This window comes from Lathamus discolor, chromosome 10, assembly GCF_037157495.1.
Source record: "Lathamus discolor isolate bLatDis1 chromosome 10, bLatDis1.hap1, whole genome shotgun sequence".
NCBI lineage: Eukaryota > Metazoa > Chordata > Aves > Psittaciformes > Psittacidae > Lathamus > Lathamus discolor.
The window spans coordinates 19,914,194-19,935,047 of record NC_088893.1 but is presented as its reverse complement, the minus strand read 5'-3'; the positions used below and the strand labels follow the sequence as shown (position 1 = coordinate 19,935,047).

The following is a 20,854-nucleotide window of genomic DNA, read 5'->3' as shown; positions in this document are numbered from 1 at the left end:
GGGTGATGCGCTGTAGTTTGGGGGTGACGCGCTGTATTCTGTGGGCAGAGCAGTAACCAGAGTTTCTGGAGAGAAGAGTAATCCCCAATCTGCCAGTGTAATTTTCCATTGCCGTTAGCACAAGCATTTCCTTAGTGAAGGGTAATTAAAAACTGGCTTGGTCAAAGTCCAGATCTGAAAATTGAACTTCAGAAGAACAGAACATGGAGAAACGGGTTAAAGGACTTAATGGAGCAGCATGTTATAAATGAAACTTAGCGAGCTGTGCTGTGTTTGGGCATACATAAGAGCAGTAACCTGATGGGAGGAGCTGTGATTGAAAAGCACTCGATTGGATAAAGTTTTCCTGGTTATTTTGTTCGTGTGATTTCTGGGCCCTTGAAGCATAAAGATTGGCCAAAAAGAGACAAAATGGACTCATGTTCTTCCTCTCTCCTGTCTCTTTTTGATGTGCTGGCTGGTCCTGCATGGGGAAGAGCTCACTGATGGGTTTATTTGGGTGTTTTGAGTAGGTTTCTCTATATTTGGGTGGGTGGGAGCTGGCAGTTTCTGTTTGAGATTTACCATTAAAACCTTCCAGTTCTCATGTGGTTTGTGTCAGTGGCTCTGGTGTGCAGGACGTGCAAGCCAGGCTGCCTGTGGCCACTGGACCTGCTTTATACCGTGCTCTAAATCGACTGGTGAAGTTTGGGAACCACTGCATGTAATTTTGTCCTCATGATGCTGATAGGATAAAGAGCATCATGTTAAAACATTGATCTGACACAGTGAAAACTCTGCTGTAGATAAAGGGTGGAAAGGTTCTCCTGGAGCAGTGATGACTTCCTCTGAGATACCTGCACCAATTACTTTTAATAAGGGGAAACATTCAGGTAAGAAGTCAGTGCTGTGACACATCCTTGGCCAGTGATGATGTTAGCCGTGTTTTACCAGGCAAGTGCTTTAACAAGTGCCCTTTTTTTCCCCTCCATGATTTTCTCTGATTTTTCTCTTTGTTTAAGGAAAAAGTTACATTCTTTTATGGCCACATGAAGCCAGATCCTTCTGCTGCATCTGTGCTGCGTTGATTTTTTTTTGTTTTAGTAAATTTGGGTTTTTTTTGCTAAATGCAATCCCCATTTGCTCTGCCGACGCTGAGGGAAGCAGTGGTGATGACAGGGACTCGTATAATTGCTCCTCCCGCTCTCTCTTCATGGCACATGCCCACATGTATTTATTCCGGGGATGTTAAAATCCATTCAGCCGTGATTTAAAACTGAAGTTGGCCAAAACCTGGTGTGGTTTCTATTTCAGAGGAGTGCAGGATTGGGATCTTGCTGGTTGGTATAATGTGATTTCTTGCTAGCAGGAACGTACTCTGTATTCATGCAATTTATTTTAATCCATTATACAACTTAACATACTTTTTTGCATTAGTATGTGTAAGTAAATAGTGAATTATATGCTAAAAATATTAATCCCTGCTTGTACTTAGCAGAATTCAGTTAATTCAGCCAACAGCAAGGAGCTGCCATCCATGCCAGGTGCCTAAGGTAACAGAACCCTTTCGTTGAACCTAGTTTGTCCACCATATCCCTGGAAGCTTCAGCATGGAGAAACATTTCATGTTCTGTAGCAGCTGGAAACAGCTTTATCTGTTAACAGAGACATTATCGGGTTTAACTTTGCAACAAACTGACACGCTGACAGCCTGCCTAGGAACCATTGAGTGTTTTGAAATACAACTGAATTTTGACAAGGCTTTTGCAAGCTTGCTTGTGGTTTTCGTTAAGTTCATCCAGCACAAAGCTCAACGTCTTTCTCTGGTGGCACGATTCATTGACTCTCGCTGCCTTTAAACTACATACGTTGTTACGATTCCATGTTTTGTGGTTTCATGTTTGTCAAGTCTTTTAGCTTATAGCTAAAAATGTGTGAGGACCAGCAGTTCAAAACCAGCTTGCACATCACCTTTCCTGGTTATTAAATGTAGAAGTTAAGGTTTTGGTCTGGGTAGGCACCATTTGATTCCCAGCTTCCCTGCCTGGGATACGGGGTCCCAGGGAACAGGGAGCAGTGTGGGGCGTGTTCTGTCTGGGGTGTCTCTGGGGGCTTGGTCTTCTTGTGCTTCAGCCTGGTAGACCTGTGAAGAGCACGACTTTAGTTTTAAGGCCATATCCAGAAAAGAGGAAAAGCTGTAAGAACTTTGGGGGGAAACAAGAAAGATCTTAATGCCTTTAGGGAAAGAAAGGTAACATTTTAACGAAAGGGTTTATATAGTTCAATTAACATTTATCAACTGTTTTCCTGATATTTCACTAAGTGCCTTGATACTCGGTGGTTGCTGGAGTCGTAACGTTTTCCTCAATCTGCTTCCAGGGATTATAAAACGCAGGTGGCATTTTATAGGTAGGATGAAAGGTTCAGACTTTCCAGCTGTTTTAACTGGTGTTTGTTTGGAAGCAGTGCACATCAAAGCTGTGGTTTTCCTGCTGCATTTCAGCCTGCCTCTCTAGATAGTTCTGGTCCCTTCCTCTCGCTTCCAAATTCATTTTGCTTTGTCTGCACATTTTAAATCCTCCTCTGCCCTGTGGGTTTTCCCAAAGTTTAACTCATGGATGTCTCCTGTCTTCACTGTACTTGCATTTAAAAAGAGAGTTTTACGTTACCAGGAAGTTATCCACGTCTTGGAGCTCGTGGGGCTTTTCAGATCAATAGCGATGCATTTGGTAAAATTCCTATATACAGGAAGGGCTGAAAACTGGGAATTGGGGTTAAAATTCTTATTCTCTCTTTTCTGGTACTCAGAATCATGGATCAGGTGTTTTCCTCTGTTTCTGAAGAGTTAAATCATCAGATGTGGTTCCTTAACTCTGCCGACCTGCTCTTCAGCATCCTCCTCCTCTTGTTTCATCAGTTGTAACCACATTGCTTGCTGCAGACAAAGTCTGCCTGTGATACAGCAATGCAAAAAACACAGGCTGTAATTTCATGAGACTTTTGTGGATTTTTGGTATTTTCCGTGTATTTGTTTGGATTTTTTGTTGTTATTTTGCTTTAAGCAGGTCACTTATTCCTGCTGATATGACTGGTTTGGGGACCACGGGGCATTCAAACTCAGCTGTGCTTAAAAATAACCCTGCCCCCAAAATACCTATTTTGAACCTGCACAGATTTCCTCCATTCAGCTGAACCAGCTCCAGGAAATGCTGTGTCAGCACAACCAGGAGAGTGGTGCGGCGCAGGAGCTGCTTTGGACCAGGGACTTGGAACCACAGCCGAAATACACAGTCCAGTTTTAAAACCTGCCTTTGCTTTAAGTGCCAGGTAGAGCTGGGCACAGGATGTTTCAGAGCCCCAAAATACTTCATTACTGATGATCCCGTGGTGCAGATGCATCACATAAAAGCTGTGTTTAGCAAACAAGCTGCACTTGAAAGAGCAAGGGGAAGAGGCAGAGATGCTATCGGTGCTTACACGGCACTGTCATGTGGAAGAGACCTTCCTGCTGCGAACACGTGCAAAGGACCCAAGTGGTTTATGCAGTGGCAGAATGTATCTCAGCCCCTCACGTTCATTTGAGTACATTATGCAGCAGAATGCCTGCACCTATGGCGGGATGCCCAAGGTAAATGTCTGGTGGGGCAATGCAGGCAGGTGATGGTTCAGTAAGGCAGGAAAGGGCAGTTAAACCTGGGTAATGCATTTGATAACCTTTCTCTCCTTGCTTTTAATATAGTTCTGTTAAGATAGAAGAAGGAGGTGAACCTTGAAATGAATGGGATTTTTGCCTTTTGCCTTTTCACTTTGAGTTTATATGGCACCTCATTAGAACAGTCTGCTGTTTCCAGTCTTACACAGAGCATATTTATCAGAGAACTTATGTGAAGTGAATCCTTTCTTGGTCCTAATGCCACAGAGTTCATAGTACTCAAATGTCATGATGTCTTTCATGAAAGTAAATTAACGTAAGGAAGTCAGAAGTATAATAGCCCGATTAATGTTGGATGTCTGAATAACTATTGCTTAATAAGACTTAAACACCAATTGTCTTGGCTTCAAAGTTTAAGCAGAAGAACAAGTAGGCACAGGAATTCCTTTATTAACTTTCTGCCCAATTAAACTGCAGAATATGGTTGGGAAACAGTATTGGAACCTGCTTTCGTTAGCCTGTGTGGACATGAAGTGATTGCATGTAAAGGTTTTGTGTTTGATGGTCCATCGTTGCACTATAGAAGCTGTGGAATCTACCAGTGATGGAGAATGGAAAGGATGAGGAGAATCTTGTTTGAGTGTGAGATTGAATTGGGCTGAAGTTTGTTGAGTTGAGATTTGAGTGAGAAACGCAGTTGTGTCCCCAATGGAGGGCTCTGTTGAGCCTGTAGGGATTTTGGTCTTATTATCTTCTGAGCTGTAGGATGTCAGGACTTGAGCTTCAGATGATGTCAAAAGGAGTATCATGGCCTTGGTTTTAAGACAGCCTCATATCCTGACGGCAGTTTTGGTGATGAAGCAAATAGAAATGTAAAAACTGGGAAGGCAGTGTTGAAATCTGCTTCTCTTAACAGCAGAGATGAGCTTTACTTCCCTCTGTGGGCTTGGTTTTAGGTAACAAGAGCATGTGGAGGCTCCTCTGTCTTACTTGACTCGTGGTCCCGACTTGGTGTTGTGATTGGTGCAGAAGATGACACTTTTAGTAGGTTGTGGCTTTGCTGTGTCACAGCTTTCAGTCTTAGAGATGCTTTTGTCCTTTGAGCATCAGTAGTGCCACTGTTGGGTCGTTGCTCTGGGGGATCTGTGCCACCTGCCTCTGCAGTTGCATCAGTGGCAACTGATGGGGGAATGAACTTTGCATCGACTGAGAGGAGAAAAGAGCAGGGGGTTGTGACTTCCTGGAGTTCCCCATTGCGCTACTGTTGCTGGAGAGACAGGACAAAAAGGAGGGACTGAAGCTGATGTTCACAGATCTGCTCTATGAAGGAAAAGAGCTGGGAACGTTTCAGTGTGAGGTTATCGGGGGCAGGGGGGACCAGATGCTTCATTTCCATGTAATAGTTCTGCACCGAGTTATGACATTTTAAAGAATGGGCGGTTTGGGGCCTTTTAAGATCTCTTTAAGTAAATGACATCAAAGCAGTCTTGCAAATTCCTCCTGGATGTAAGCAGTTTAAGCTATTTTAATAGTATGTTTTAGAAATGGACTTCAGACATGGTTTTAAATGAGCTGGGTTGCAACTGCCGCAGTTAGACACTGCCTCCTTAATTTGGCTTCCAAAATGCAGTTGCTGGGTGTTAACATTTACCTTGGCCACAATGCAGCCCTTGCTTCTGTGTGCCGAGTCTCCTGTACGGTGAATAATACGCCCATTTCTCATCCGAACCTGTGTCATGAAACATTATACTCACAGAGCCTCTTTAGTTCTAAAGGCTCCCCATGTCCTTTTTCAGCAGTCAGTGTTGAATTACCGGTGATGGCCATAGTTCTTTTATCCATCATCGTGGTGCGGTGGCTTCTCACATAGAAGATGCTGGCTGGTACGTGATAACCCGATACAGTTCTGCGGGATGAAGGGGGAGTGTGGCAGTTAAACTGAAGGGCAGGATGTAGTCAGTTGCATCGTCGCTTGACAGAGATGCTGGAATTACCAATGTGCTGTCATAGACACTTCTGGGGGCTCTTTCCCAGCTAACGGTGGGGAAGGATTTGTGCTCATCTCCGAACGGCAGCGGCAAGTCCAGGCACATCGTGCTATCCTGGGGATTTCTGTGGTGGTTGGGAGCTGGGTAGGAAGGAGGAGTGCCTGCAGCGACCTGGGAGCTCTGCCCTCCCTGGCAGCGCTCAGCACACATTAACCTGACCTAGGCCAACTCGCTGCTTTTGGTTTATTTGGTTTACAGCTCTCCCACGCTCGCAGTCCGTACAAAGGTGCTCACATCCAGCTCCTGCAGGACCTTGGGAGCATGCAGAAGGAGTCCCTGGCAGGAAGGGTGGGATAGGAACATTGATGTTTATATTCCAGAAATGAGGAACGTTTATATTAATGTGACTCACAGGCTTGTGTTTGTGTCGTATTCCCAATACAATCGTGTTTGTGTTGTTATTCCCAATAGCTCAGACCTTCTAATGAAGCCTTGGAAAGAGGGATAGCTCTCTTCTGGACATGGAGCTCTGCAAGGGTTCATCCTCATCAAAATATCGAAACGAGATTATGGCTCAAGCTGCTTTATGTTCACGTACATAATCCTGCTGCATGAGTGTGCCCAGCAGTGAGTTGATTGAAGCTGGGGTATAATTTAAGAGTAGCACTGGTATTCCCAACCTTTTCCTTGGTGGAGCAGATGCCGTTTGCAGCTGGAGCCACCCCAAGCTAAACACCCCTCCCTTGGCACAGAAAGCCTCTGCGGTATTAACCAGAGCAGAGAGCGAACTGCAGCCTCTGTGTCAAAAGGTACGAGGGGGAGAAATAAAACAGAAGAGCTCATCCTCTCGAGGAGTTGTTTTTTCCTGTTTCTTGACACATACAAGTATTATTTGAGTTCTCTGTAAGCTCTTGTTTCTTGGTTTTGTTCCTTATTTCAGTGTTCTAAGACTCCATGAAAACTAATGATCGCAGTGCTTCTGTTCTTGCAGCGCTGGGGCTGTCCTTCAGCAGCATCCTGTTTGTACTCCTTTGTGCAAAGCTGTATCATATTAGGAGGAAATGTTTTATTTCTCTCTGCATTTTGTCTCCCATAAGAGAAAGTAAGAAGTTTCCACTACACATTCACTGTTATGTGGGGAGTATTTAACTAGTTCTTGGTGACACCACAGTGCGGTCCTGAGTTGGGTGCTGGTGGCTTTTATTAATTTTGTTGGTGGGGGGCAGTTATCTTTTAATTTCTCTTTTTTTAACTGCTCCTATGCGAGTGCATTTGCAGTAGAAGCTGGCAGAGGAGCATTTTAGGTTTGTGTATGTGATTTCTAGTGTCAGGATTGGTAGTGATGCCATAGTTGATGCACAAGTTGGGAGAGGCATGCCATGCTCCTTGGCTATAAGGTAGCAGCTCTTCCCTGTGAGGGTGCTGAGGCGCTGGCACAGGGTGCCCAGAGAAGCTGTGGCTGCCCCATCCCTGGCAGTGCTCAAGGCCAGGTTGGACACAGGGGCTTGGAGCAAGCTGCTCCAGTGGAAGGGTCCCTGCCCATGGCAGGGGTTGGAGCTGGAGGTGTTTTAAGGTCCTCCAGCCCAAACCAGTCTGGGATTCTGTAGCTATGATTCTGTGTTTAGATGCTCCATGATGTGCATGGTAAAAAGTAAGAAAAATACTATGAACAGGTCACAGGTATCTCTGGGAAGGAGCTGGATGCAGCACTGAGCAGTTTCTGGTATGTTGAAATGCCTTCTGAAAGCACCATTCCTTGATGCAAGAGGGTTTCCAGCAGTTTTATTCCCTGCTTATGAATAAGTAAATAAATGGTGTGTGTTGTCTGTGCCTCCTGCAGCAGGGTGTGCCCTGCACGGAGCTCTAGATACTGGTGTGTTCTCTCTGAAGGCTTTATCATTCATGGCCAAATGCTGTGAAACAGCATTTGTGTTTCATCACAGCCAATGAACTAGCCCTGGGTAGATGATCTGTTTGATTTCTTTTACTTATGAAACCAACTCAGATAGGAAAAATCCCCTGAGTTAAATGAGGATGGCTTGAAGGAAGTGAAGGTGTTGGAAACACGCTTTGAAGACCCACTAATGATCTGTTCGCAAAGTAGCGGGTTTAGGTCCCTTTTTGATGGGTTGCTAGTGGAGGGTTCCTTGGGCAGACCTTCACCTGTGATGGTTTTGCCTTACGGTGTCTTGGAAGATGGGGGGGAGATGCTGGTGAACTTGTGCAAGGAAGATGTGGTTCAAGAGGCATGAGAAGGAGCTGGCCGCATTCCCCTGTGTGTTGCCAGTAAAGCTTTGGCAATGTGGCAGTATTGGTTGGTTTGGTGTTTTAACTGGAAGCGTGGTCCAGCAGACCTGTACTTGGGATGTGCCCCAGAGCCGAGGGAGCGGGAGGTGGGATGTGGGAGAAGGCAGCAGCAGGCAGGGCAGCGGCAGCGCTGCCATTTCATAACACACAATGCTGATTGCTTTAGTGAACGGCAGCCAAAGCCATGCCCTTTTTGGCTTAGGGATGAACAGAAATACCAAATGGGATTTAGTGAGATGTTGGAACGAGAAAGGAAAGTTGCATTTCTGGTATGGATGACTCGAATGACGCTCGACTCGTTCATGTGCTCAGCACATCTAGAGCCACAGTTAACAGTGGTTAAGGGGTATGCACAAGTGAATTTAGTGTCGGAAGTTTCTGTGAACTTCCTGATGAATTTCCTGCGTTCTTTCAACTCTTTGTATTGAGCTGGGGAAGAGGCATGAGGTTTGAGCAGGGTCAGTTGTGTAGTGAAGTCACGTAGTAACAGGGCTGTGCAGAGCGCAGCGGGGCCAGCTCTGCCCAAATCATGACTCAGACCTTGCAGAGTACAGAATCGGGCTCTAAAAGGGGAAATGCTGCGCTGGGCTTTGGGCTTCTGTCCTGATTTCTGTGAGGTTTTGAACTTGCTGTTCCCCAGATGTGGAAATTCAGGTGACTTTGGCCCTTGCTGCAGGGGTGTTAGCCTTGTCTCGCTTAGCCTGGCTCCGCTCCTCAAAGGTGGTCACACTTCCACTTGGGCTTCCTGGGAAGATATAAGATAATGATAACAGGATCCTCTTGATAGGAGCTGGTGCAAGGTGACAAATTCATCTTCCACTCTGAGGCCTGGTGTGCAGGGATTGAGGAGCAGAGATGCTGTTCCCCAGCCAAGAGGGTGGGGTAGGGGCGGCAGGAGCTCGCCTGCACCGAGCTGCTCCCGGCTGTTTTATCTTGTGGGAAAAGCTTTAAATCCGGGGAGTGGGTGTGGATGTGGGAGAGGGAGCAGCAGTTCTGCCTGCGTGCAGCTCCGGCGGTGTCTGCAGCAGTGCTGGAGCAGCAGCAGGGCAGAGCTTCCCACCAGTCAGCATCGAAACCGGGCAGGAGCCACAGAGCCCCAGCCTGGTTTGGGTTGAAGGGACCTCAAAGCTCCTCCAGCTCCAACCCCTGCCCCGGGCAGGGACCCCTTCCACTGGAGCAGCTTGCTCCAAGCCCCTGTGTCCAACCTGGCCTTGAGCACTGCCAGGGATGGGGCAGCCACAGGGGAGCTTCCTTTTCATGCCGCTGTGATGCGGGACTGGGGTCTGCTCTGATTTGGTCATAAAACCTGAGGACTGGCAAATAGCACCGGTGATCCGCAGTCAGTGTCAGACAGTGGATGTGAAAGGTTTGTTACCAGTGGTCTGTAAACTTGGGTTTGCCGCTTCCTTTATGCTGAAGGTAATCGCCAGCAGTGTTGGTTCAGCAGCTCAGTCTAGTGCTTTACAGAGTGCATCTGTTGCTTGCTTCTGAACCCAGGCACATTTGTCCTCAGATGGGTTTCATGGATGTGGAAGATACAGATTTGGCTGGGAGCTTGTCTGAAGCATGGAGTAAAGGAAGCCCCACTAGTTTCACTTATTTACACCTTTAATGCTAGTGTGATTTCAGTATCTTAGTACCTGTTGTAGGCACTTAAAGTAGTGATTTAAAAGTGATATAAAGTAGTGATCTCTGAGCAGGGGTTTAGAAGATTACATACAAACAAGTCTAACTTGAACACATTCAAACTGATAAAAACCCTAAAAGAATTATAGGAAAAATCTAAACCCAATCCCCATACAGTCAAAATGTCTGCCCTTAAAGGTATTTATCATTTACTCTGTTACAAAAGAGTGGGGAGGAGTGGTAAAAAGTGATTAACTGGTGGAGCTCTGATGACTAATTTTACATTGACCTGGCAGGTATAGCCAGATCAGGTCTGGTTTCACTCCAGCTCCAATCTCAAGTGGATCTTTGCTCCTTTCATGTGACAGTTTTGGCACAAATGGTTTCTGCCTCAGTCCCAAGAGTTACAGTAAATGCTGATAGAATTTTGGAAGATGATGCTTGGCTCTGTAAGGAACAGTGAAGGTCTTTGTTGATATTTAACCCTCTCTTTGTAAAATGTAGGTGTAAAGTTCTCGGTTAATGTTGTAGTCTCAGTGTATAGCTGCCTGCAGTTCACAGTGTGCTGAAGTCAGTGAGCTGCTCAAAGATGGGCTACTCCTATTCCTTGCCTTGTATTTTGCCTTTCGTAGTAAAATGGATTGATTCAGACTGTTCCACTTGGCTTTAACTGGTCAGTATCCGGAATTAAATCACATCTTTTCTCTGTTTAAATCCTACCTGTATGAGAAACTGGGCTGCAGTATGAAGAATAAGCTTGTAAAGCCTCCAAGTTCTGAAACAAGTTTGCCTTGAACATCAGAGTGATCCGGGCAGTTTGCTTACCCCGTTCCAGCACAGGGGTCCTTCTCAGGAGGCAGCGTTGATGTTCACTTGCAGTTCCATGAGTTATTGTGAGTTTATCCTTTTTGGCATCCTCTTAGATGCCACTCTATTCAGAGTAATAGATAAAATGAAGCGAAATGAGTAAGGAATTACAACGAGAGGCTAAAATGTTATTATGGTGACAAGACTAATGGTTTTGAAACTGGTTGATAGGCTGAAGTGGTGTTCAGGATGGAATAACTGGGTTTGTGCAGCTCTCCAAGGCGTGCTGGAGCAAAGAGATAGATCTTTAAGTAATCAGGCAGCTGCCTAAAACCGCAGAGTGGTGCTTTTCTAAGCAGATGATATTTTCCTTTTAGACTGCAAATTCTATGGAAGAACATCTGTTTCTTTCCTGGAAGCACCTACCGTAGTGCTTGCAGATTGGTAAAAGGCACACTTATAAATCTCTCAATACAAAGTACAGCACATGCTAGAAGAGTCAGTACCACCTGATGTAGCATCGTGTTTGCTCCTCTAAGTCCCAGTGCTTTGTGAAGCTCAGAGGGAATCCTTTCCAGCTTTCTATTTTTAATGTGGTGCATCCCTTTGACGTGTTTCTGTTAAGCAGCAAGACCAGACTGCAGAGCAAGATTTATAAGAGGGGAGATAAGGAGGTTTTTAATGTGCATTTTTGCAGTAGGAGAGCACTGTATGGTCTAAGGCAGAATATGCAGGATTGCCAGAGCTCCCTGGAAATTATTGCTTTGGGTGGAAAGGTCTTTAGGGAGGAAGGGAGACCTGGAAACAGCATCAAAGCTTGAGGTTAGGATCTGTGGGTGAATGGGTGCCAATAAATGTGTGTCAGCAGCAAAAATAAACTAAATCTACAGGAGAAATCAGGCACTGGATGGGTGGGGGGAGAAGAGAGTAAAATTGAGAACATCTGGGGGATGTGGAGGAGCAGAAGTGTTTTGGAGATGAATGGGAGATGTAGAGCGTGGGCTGGAATCGCTAAATGATTCAAGCAGGTGAAATAGCTTCTTGCCTGAGGACTTTGTGAGGTTTTTTCACTCTTTTTATTCCTGCATGTACTTTCCCTGTCAGTTGTGAGCTGCAGGCTGTGGGCTACAGCTAAGTGTGAAGTGCCTTAACCTGGACAGACACCTTTAACGTTTCGAGGAGTGAGGTCAGTGGGGGTTCCTCACTGCGGCCAGTCTCTGGGCAGAGCAGGTCCTGGGGCTCACTTGTGCTCTCCCATCCCTCCCCTTCCCTTCAGTGATCAGCGATTCTCTGTTTGTCCGCAGCAACATGAACCGTGAAGACCGGAATGTGCTGCGAATGAAAGAAAGGGAAAGGCGAAATCAAGAGATTCAGCAGGGTGAAGAAGCCTTCCCACCCAACTCTCCTCTCTTTGCTGAACCCTACAAAGTTGTGAGTTTGTGCACAGCTCCTAGAGCAACCTCGTATTCTGAATTCATTTTTACCTGTTGTCTCTTTAGATCCACAGCTCTCACATCAACCAAGTGTTTAAGCAGGGCTTGAAAACAAGGATGGACGGTTACTAACCAGCCCTGCTGGCAGATTTAGTATCTGTCTTATCTGCGAAGGGGTGGCTGCTTTGTAGGGAGTGAGAAAAGGGATGATAAACCCATAAATTTCTTCCCCTTTCTTCAGCTTTTGCCACAGTGATTCAGAACAGTTTAACTGTCCATTGTGTTCTACCAAATTGCCGCTTTTGGGGTGCGTTAGCCTGTTGCTAAACTTTCTAACCTTCAGGTGATGTAACCCAGGGCTGGGTAAGTTCAGAAAGAGAATGTTTAAATAGGAGGTTAATTTTAGATGCTGAAATGCCTGGTGTGACAGAGTTATCAGCTGTAACTATAGGCCAGGAGTTTGTATCTGATTTTCCAGTTTGTTTTGAAGGAGTCGACTCTGAGCTTGTACAGCTTTAAGCCTGTGCTGGGTTTCCTCCCAGGCCTGCTTTGCTGAACAGAGCTGGAAAAAATAGCCTAAATCGGGGCTAGCTAAAAAAGAACCATTTCACGTTATATTTAGGTATTCTGTGCTTGATAACCAAATCCCACACGTATGAAGTTAACTGGAGCTGGTTGGGATGCATGGGTAGTGGCGCAGTGTACCTCATTTGGAAACCGAACTGCTTATGTAAGAAAGAACCCTTCCAACTGTTGGCAACAAGAATTATGCCAGGATAAATAGCAATTAAAAATGAAATACAGAGCTGAGGTTAAGCCGATTTTATTTTACTGTTAATTAAAAGCTTTTAGGACTGCTGCATTCTCTGATAGAGAAATAGTCTTTAAGGCTACAGGAGGCACCTACAGCTTCTAAACTTGCATCCAGCTCACCAGTGCAGTATTTGAAGCAGTGACCAGTGCTGTTTCAGCTGCTCCTGCTGCTGAAGTACGTATTTTGCTTACATTTTAGGGAGTTAAATTATTGCTTTAAGAACTAAAATGGGGATTTAGAAAGAAAGGCAGAAAAAGGCTGATATTAGCCATGTTCTTAGCCCTGAGATTCAGTTTAACTGCAGTAGCTGTCGAATCAATGAACTGAACATGAAGCTGTGACTTTTTTAAAGCATTGTTTGTTCCAATTCTCTGCAGACCAGCAAGGAAGACAAGTTGTCTAGTCGGATTCAGAGCATGCTTGGTAATTATGATGAAATGGATGATCTTATAGGAGACCGCTCAGTACAAAAGCTTGTTGGAATCCCCAAACCAACCGTACCATCAGCACCAGATGACAAAGCAAACCAAAGTTACTTTGGTGATCAGAGACATAATCCCAGCTCCCATCAGAGCAGCAAATGGACTCCTGTAGGACCAGCACCTAGCACTTCCTCACAATCCCAGAAACGGTCCTCAGGTTTACAGAGCGGGCACAGTGCTCAGCGTGGCAGTGGCAATAACAGTGGCAGCAGCGGCCAGAGGCACGACCGTGACTCCTACAGTAGCAGCAGCAGCCGCAAAAAAAGCCAGCATGGGTCTGAACACTCCAAACCACGTTCTTCCAGCCCTGGAAAACCATCTGCTGTTCCTTCGTTGAGCTCCAGCCATTCGAGATCTCATGGAAGCGATCACCACAGTAAAGAACATCAACGTTCAAAGTCTCCCCGGGATCCTGATGCCAACTGGGACTCTCCCTCTCGTGTACCCTCATTTTCGAGTGGACAACACTCTAATCAGTCTTTTCCACCTTCACTAATGTCCAAGTCCAGTTCAATGTTGCAGAAACCCACAGCGTACGTAAGGCCAATGGATGGGCAGGAATCCATGGAACCAAAGTTATCTTCTGAACACTACAGTAGCCAGACTCACAGCAGCGGGGTGAATGAGCTGAAGCCTAACAGCAAAGCACATCTAACCAAGCTGAAAATCCCTTCTCAACCACTGGAGGTAAGTTGCTGTTGGTTTCCTGTCTTCTTGAATGTGAGTCCCCTTGGGCTGGGATTTTGCAGCTCCTTTAAAATCCCAATCTGCATAACTAAGATTTAGTTTTTAGTAAACTCTGGGTTTGTTGTTACATGAAGCATCTTAAACTTAGGCAGTGAAGAACTGGATTTTAACAGGGGAATGCACAAAAGTAACTGCATTTTCCTTCTGCTGCTTCCATGTGGATACTGTGATTTTTATTCAGTAGAGGCTCTGAGACATTGAGAAAGGCTGACTTAGCAGAGAGGCTAACCTTCATGGAGTATTTCTGTAGTCAGAAGGTAGGGAAACAGTGGGATATCCATGCCTATTTTGCCAGGTTAGATACATACGTTGTTGTTTCTGGGAGCCACGTTGCCTTAGACTGGTGATACTGTCTGTGTCTATCAGGTTTCCTCTTGAAGTGTGTAACAATTACTGGATGTGATCATTAACCTTCACCTAGGGAAAACAAGCAAACCCTGAAGCATACTGAATTGACGAGGGTTCAGAACGTTTATCAGTTATGCTGGATACAAAATACTATTGGATTGGCAGCTTTTAGCAGCTTGGGAATTCTTGAGTGGTTAAGGCACAGACTGAGTGCAGCTCACTGACAAGGAAAGTGCCTTTCTTAATAGAAGTGTCATTGCCTCTCCTGTTTAACTGCCTGAATTACGGTAGAGAATTGAGCTAGAGAAAAGCCTTCCTGGGACTTCAACAAATAGGGAAGTAAGATCCAGGACATGGGGAAGGGAATTGGAAAAGAAGTGATTTTGTTACTTGTGAAGACTTGATGTGCTAATGCTGGTGCAGCGAATGGTGTCGTTGCTTTGCTCCCTTCTGCTTGTAGCAGTCAGGGGGCAGGAGGTTCATAGTGTCATAATTATTGCTGTTTCTAGATTCAGGCTGTGATTCTGTTTCACTTTGTAATGCAGTTCGTCATGACTGTGTGTTCATGGTCATGCATTTGAGTTCAGATATTACGCCTGGCTTCTTCCAGGAAATGATGGAAAGCTTTGTATGATTCCCCTTCCTCTCTCTCCACAAGTTTTTAATAGCACTGACAGGCTGTGATCTCTTTAACTGTCAAGTGAAAAGCAAGAGAATATTGTCACAGCTTTCGACATCTCATGTATTTGATTTCCATAACTGGCTGTGACTCATACCATGAAAATATGGATCTATCTGAGACTAAAATTAATGTTGATGAAAAGAATTAGCACGGTCTGTTTGTATCTAGAGTCCATATGAATCATGCCAAGGATTGAAGTGTATTTTTAACTGTTTCTAACCCCTGGGGTCTTTTAAGGAAGATTTGCTTTAGGAGATGTTAACCCTGACTTTTGATTTGTAGGCATCAGCATCTGGTGAGGTGAGCTGCGTGGATGAGATTCTAAAAGTAAGTCCTCTGTGCTTTTGTTCCTAACTTATTTGTTCAGAATACAAATGTTCCTAAGGAGGTGGAAAGTACTCAGCAGTTGAGTAGAGCCTTTTAAATCAACTTGGCTGCAAGTCGTTACAGGAGGGCTGTTCAATTACTCCTCTAACATAGGTTGGCTGGGGAAGACTGAAAGCGGAGCTGGGCTCTGGGCAATGCTGGGTGTGCACATCATCTCCTGGATATCCTCACTGCATTCCTGTTCTTGCAGGCCACCTCCCTGTTAACCAGAGTTGCCCATTTCTTCCCCCAAAATACAGTCCTCATATCTTTCAGATTATAGTAATTCTTCTGGTACCCCATGGCAGAGCTTTCCCTTCTCTTCTACCCGGGTTATTTTCTCAAGTCTTCACGTCATGTGTCTGCTCCATGGTCCTTGGAGACACCCTGAGAGAGCACTTTCCTGCTTCAGGCATTTGATTTTCCCCTTTTCTCCTCAAACTTCATAGGTTTCCCTTTCCTAGGATTCTTCTTTCTACCCCTGCATCCTCCATGTTCTCTTCACAGTCTGAATTGATCAGACTCTGCCTTCTGCTGCAGTTTATGTTCAGGCCAATCCATTTTATTGATTTATGCTTTCTGCTTGTTATTATGTCTTGACTCGCTGTTCTCATAGATAGCAATTTAAAATTTAGCTTTACGTGCAGAATCCTTGTTACCCCTTTGGCAAATAAAGCTTAGTGAAGTGTGGACAGTGAGCTGGAAATCGAGAGGTAGGGTTACCAATTGAGTCAAGACTGTAACTTGAAATCTTTGCTTTAATTTTTGTTAATAGCTTTCCTTTTTTGTTCTGGTTGTAGGAGATGACCCATTCTTGGCCTCCTCCACTGACTGCTATTCATACACCATGCAAAACTGAACCGTCAAAATTTCCTTTTCCAACAAAGGTCAGTGCTGTAGCCAAACGCTGAATGCTGTTGAAAGAGTAACTCTTGTTAAAGAGCAGGGTTTTGGAACTCTCTTAAGTTCAATTCTTTATAGTTCTGGCTTTGTTTCAGTGCTTTGTAGCTCTTTTATCTTGCTTCACAACAACATCGGTCAGCAGTAGCCTTATGAAGAATGCCATTGGTTTTCCTCTGCTTCACACACCCAGAGCAGTGAGCAGGGATGTCAGTAACAGAACTTTCAGTTTTTAGTGTTGTAAGTTCAGACCTTCTTCAGGATACTTGTGAAGCTTGAAAATGCCATTGAGCCTTTTTGCCTGTAGGGAATCTTTGCACCATTTTGTGTAGAACCAAGCAAGCATGTTTGTCTCCATCTGGTAGAGTAAACGCTAAGAAATTTCAATGTACTTTTCCGCATAAACTGAATTTTCCTCGTCATTTTGAAGTCCTTTAATAGTGCTGTTAGGTCTTACATTTTCAATTACCAAGAATATGACTAGAACAGTTTAAAAGTCAGATGTTTTGCTAAAGAAATGTTCAGATTCTTCCAGAAGATACCTCCCCAACCTCCCATGTACCGAATAACTACCGATGTGTTTAAGCTATTAATTCTAACGAGAAATCAGTTGTTCTTTGCTGCTGTTGACAGCACAGGGCACGTTTCCAGGAGACCTGCTGGAGCTGACACCTCTGAGGAAGGAGTTCTCTTGCTGGCTGCTTGCTGCCTCCCCCGGGGCCGGGTCAGCAGCCCCAGCTCCAGGGTTTCCCAGCAGACAGGCTCTGGTAATGATTTGCCTTCAAATCCCGCTCTGCCGTCTGCAGCGCCTGGAAGCTGCTGGGTAGGCAGGGCAGATAGCTGGGGGTAGTGACTTCTGCAAGCACAGCTCAGCTTGCACTAGCTGACTCATCCAAGACTTCATGGTTTGTTTCCTGTATTTGCTGATTACCAGAGCAGGATTGAACTCAATAATACAAACTTAATAATTCCAGACTCAACATATCTGAGATGGATTGGGGTACTCCACCCCTAACTTGGCATAACTTCAGAGTGAAGAAATTACACTGTTTGTCTTCATAATAATTAAGACTACCCTTTCCCTGGCCAGACTGCTGCTCTAGAGCATCGCTTGCTGCTCTCAGCTTCCTCTTGGAAGCAGATTACTCCCCAAAACAGAGCAGTTCACTAAGGTACTTTAGGAAGGTTCTCTCACTGATGTCTTTAATGTAATCTGTCTGAACCGATTGTTTTATGTGAGTGCTTCGACACCAGCTTCTTTCAGCCAAAGGTTCCAGGTCTCACACTGTAAGTGCACACCCACAAAACTCCCGCAGGCTGGTGCTCGGTTAAACAGTTCAGGTTCCTATGCTGGGTAATACCCCAGAGCTATGGGCAGTCCTGGAGTCATCACCATTTGCATTGCATGTTCTGTCTCCCTGCGTCTTCCTTGCTTCTCTCCAATGAACTGAAAATGGAGAACAAGCCATAGAGTTCTCAGCCTTCCTTTTGAAGGTGTATCTAGAAATAAATCTCCTTGTCTGTTTTCTTAACCGTAAATCAATATTAATCTTGCATATATTACCTTCAGGCAGGGCTTAGTTGCTGTGTGACATAAAACTGCGCTTGAAATAGTTCTTAACCTTTATTGTAAAAGAAAGAAATTCCACATCTTTCCTCATCGACAAAGGTACTTCACTGCTTTGGATGTTTATTCCTGAACCCTCAGGGAAATGCTCCCCTTCACTCTCTTTTCAGTACATTTGCTAGAACTGCTTTTGTCTACTTTTCTCTGGTATTTGCCTCAGTTTGGGAAGAAAGGAGGTGTGCAGCGATAAATGTGTCTCTGTGATGCAGAGGGAAGCTACCTAAGATTGCACGGTGTTGTTAATGTTTTAACAAAAAAGGTAGGTTGTGGGGTTTTGAAGCAATCAACCCGGATTGTGCTGCTTCACCCCGTGTGCAAGAAATTCCATTTATGGCTGCTCGGAGTCTTCTGACTTTGCGCCAGCTTTTTCATTTTGTGGCTGCACATCTTAGCCATGGAGCTCTGTCAGATTCTCTCTCGGCATCCAAAGCCTATAATTTCCTCTGCCTTTCCCCTCTGTCATTCTTGGCAGCAGCATCTTTGCAGGATTCCAGTGAGTTAGCGAGCCATAGGCTTGTGTAGTCTGGACCCAGAGCAGGATTCAGAAAGCAAAACAGGACAGTGGTTTGCTTTAATCAAGCCGTACTGTTCGAGGCAAGCTCATTCTCTGTGATACTGCACTCACTTCATTGGCAAGTAATGTGCTCAAGTATTTCACAGCATTCCTCTTGTGGGCAGAAGTTTGGTGTGTTTTGCCTGCACGCATAGAATTCAGCTCCCTTTGGTGAAGCAGTCGATTTTCTGCTAAGACTGTTGGGATAGGATCGTTTTCCCTACGTGTAGATAGTGAGTAGCTTGAAGGAACTGACTGGGGCCTCTCTGGTTACTATAAATATATCTAACAGTTGTCAGGAAGTCTTTGAATCAGGAGATGAAACTTCATGAAAATAGGTCAGGGGAGGGTTTATGCAGAAAATGGAGATTCCTGAGTCTTGATAAAAAGTGTTACCAGTGCCCCAACGCTATCATTTTGTCCTGTGCAACTTTATTAAGCCATGGGCTCGCAGTGAAAACCTCCAGAGACATGGGCATGTTTGTAAGGTAGGTTAAACCCAGCTGTTTGTTAGAGGGTGGAAGTTATCTGTTTCAAAGCAATGTGAGAGGATTGGCAGGTTTTGTCCCTGCAGACCCAAGCAGTGACTTGGAGGCATCTCTGGAGATGAGGACCCTGTCTCCAGGTTTATTCAGCGCCTGCTTCTTGTTGGAGTTACTGCAGAGGCCTCAAACTGCTGCAATACAGGAACGTCTGAGAAACAGAAATGAGACCTGACCTCAGATTTCAAGCATTAAATGGAAACTGGGGCTCCGGCCAAGCTGGTAACCTGCGAATGAGAGCTTGGTACCCCACGGCCATCCTGTCCCATTGGCCAATGCTTTTCTCTCCACAGTTCTTGTGTCAGTTTTTGTTTCCTGCTTAAGTGTCTTCCCTGTTGAACCTCAGCAGTCTATTATACTTTGGTTAAAAGGGTTTCCTTCCTTTAAGTTGTTTTTAATGTCTTCTTTGTGAAGCAGGCCTTTAGAACGTGCAGCTATAAATAACTGGAGTTGAAAGGAGAGCTTTTTTTTAAAAATCTCTGAGTTTCTTAAAGAAATATTTATTCAAAGGCAAAATGGATGGCGCGAGAGTTGGAAAAAGCTGCACATCTCAACATAACACCTCGTTAAAGCGCACTTCACTGAAAGGCTGCTCTGTGCCTTCGAAATGGGAAGTTGACTCCAGCGAGCAATTAGGCAGGTGTTTGCTGCAGGGTTTGTGATACATGTGCTGGTAGGAGCAGGGCCCGTTCCTCCTCCTGTGCTCAGCCAGTGCAGTTGCTCCGTAGATGTGGGGTTTGACCACTGTGTAGTCTTAACCTCTTTTTTGACTTGGAGCTTGTCAACTTCTCAAAGGTGACAGTGGAAAAAGGCAGTCAGGGAATCGTGCTTGCACTCTTTGTATCTATGTAATGGGTGACAATCAGGTTTTATTCTGAAGGAAGCAAACCTGTTGCTTTCCGTTGAAGTCCCAAGGCTTCTCTCCAAGCAGCTTCACTTTGCAGGTTGATTTTACTTTCATTGCCCCTTCCTTTCAGTTAGTAAAGATTAGAGACATTTGCAGCCCCTTATTACAAGGAAAGTTCCCAATCAAGTTCCCTATCAACAAACTACTTGAGTGCATTATTGCAACTGCTGTCGCGCTTGAAATAAAAAGCCCAGGGAAATAAGAAATACTCAAGGGAGCTTTGCTGTGCGGGGAAAGCTTTTGTGTGTTCAAAAGGGCAGATTTTGTAAACTGTGCCCGTAACTGCTGCATGTCACTGCCTCGGCTGGTTGGGAAAACTGGGTCACAGCTTTACCACAAATCCTGGGATTCATTGTTGAAGTGCAGTTCTGATTTGCCACTGCCAGAGCATTTGAGCAAGAAGTGTGTGTATAACATCATGAATTGAGCCAAAGATTTTCGAGTTAGATTTATGGGGCCAGCATTTGTCCTCATTTTCAAATGAGGTCAGGAAGGTCCTATTTTAAAAGGGCACTCGAGCCTGGAAGTAGGTTTTTAGTAACTCGGTAGCCTCTGCGTATTTGTTTGTTGAAACAGTATTGTAGGGTTTCAGAAAGCAATTACACAAGTGCTAACATTTGCAAGGCTTTATCTTCCATGGCTTGATTTACAGGTAACAGATTCATTATATACCAAAGGAAGCTGCATGTCCTTGTTTACTGGCTTCTGTACAAGTGACTTGTCCAGTCACATGAAGACGTGGCCTTTGCAGGGAGGAATGACATGGCAGCCAGCTCTGCTGGGCTGTGTTTGCCAGGACTGGCTTGGAGTTCAGGTGAAAATCCATAAAAGCAGCAGCAAAGCTTGTCTGTGTATAAGAAAGATAAAGAAAAAGCTACCGAACAGCTCCTCTCTGTGCAAACATACATGAAGATGGGGCTTATGGACGTTACGTAGGGGTTTTGGCATTTCAGCTATCATCTAATACAACTGCATGTGGCCCTTCTTAAAGCTAAGCAAGTGGAAAAGCTGTGCTGAGGAAGAGGAGTTGGAAGTGCTCCTTCCCATGAGGGCTGGTGAGAGGTGCTGGGGCCCAGATAGCAAATCCCTCCTGT

General features: G+C 45.0%; 1 protein-coding gene across 5 annotated transcripts in view; it reads left to right on the top strand.

Annotated features, from left to right (window-relative positions):
- Positions 1–20,854, top strand: part of AFF4 (ALF transcription elongation factor 4) — a 52,366-nt gene that overhangs the window by 7,258 nt on the left and 24,254 nt on the right. For 2 of the 5 annotated variants that reach the window (XM_065690639.1, XM_065690642.1), the window contains exons 2-5: positions 11,664–11,790; positions 12,984–13,775; positions 15,148–15,192; positions 16,032–16,118. In XM_065690639.1, the coding sequence (XP_065546711.1) occupies positions 11,664–11,790; positions 12,984–13,775; positions 15,148–15,192; positions 16,032–16,118 (1,051 nt within the window). Of the gene's footprint in view, positions 1–10,399; positions 10,446–11,463; positions 11,546–11,663; positions 11,791–12,983; positions 13,776–15,147; positions 15,193–16,031; positions 16,119–20,854 lie in introns of those variants that run through there. The other 3 variants (XM_065690644.1, XM_065690643.1, XM_065690640.1) reach the window with 3 other exon arrangements.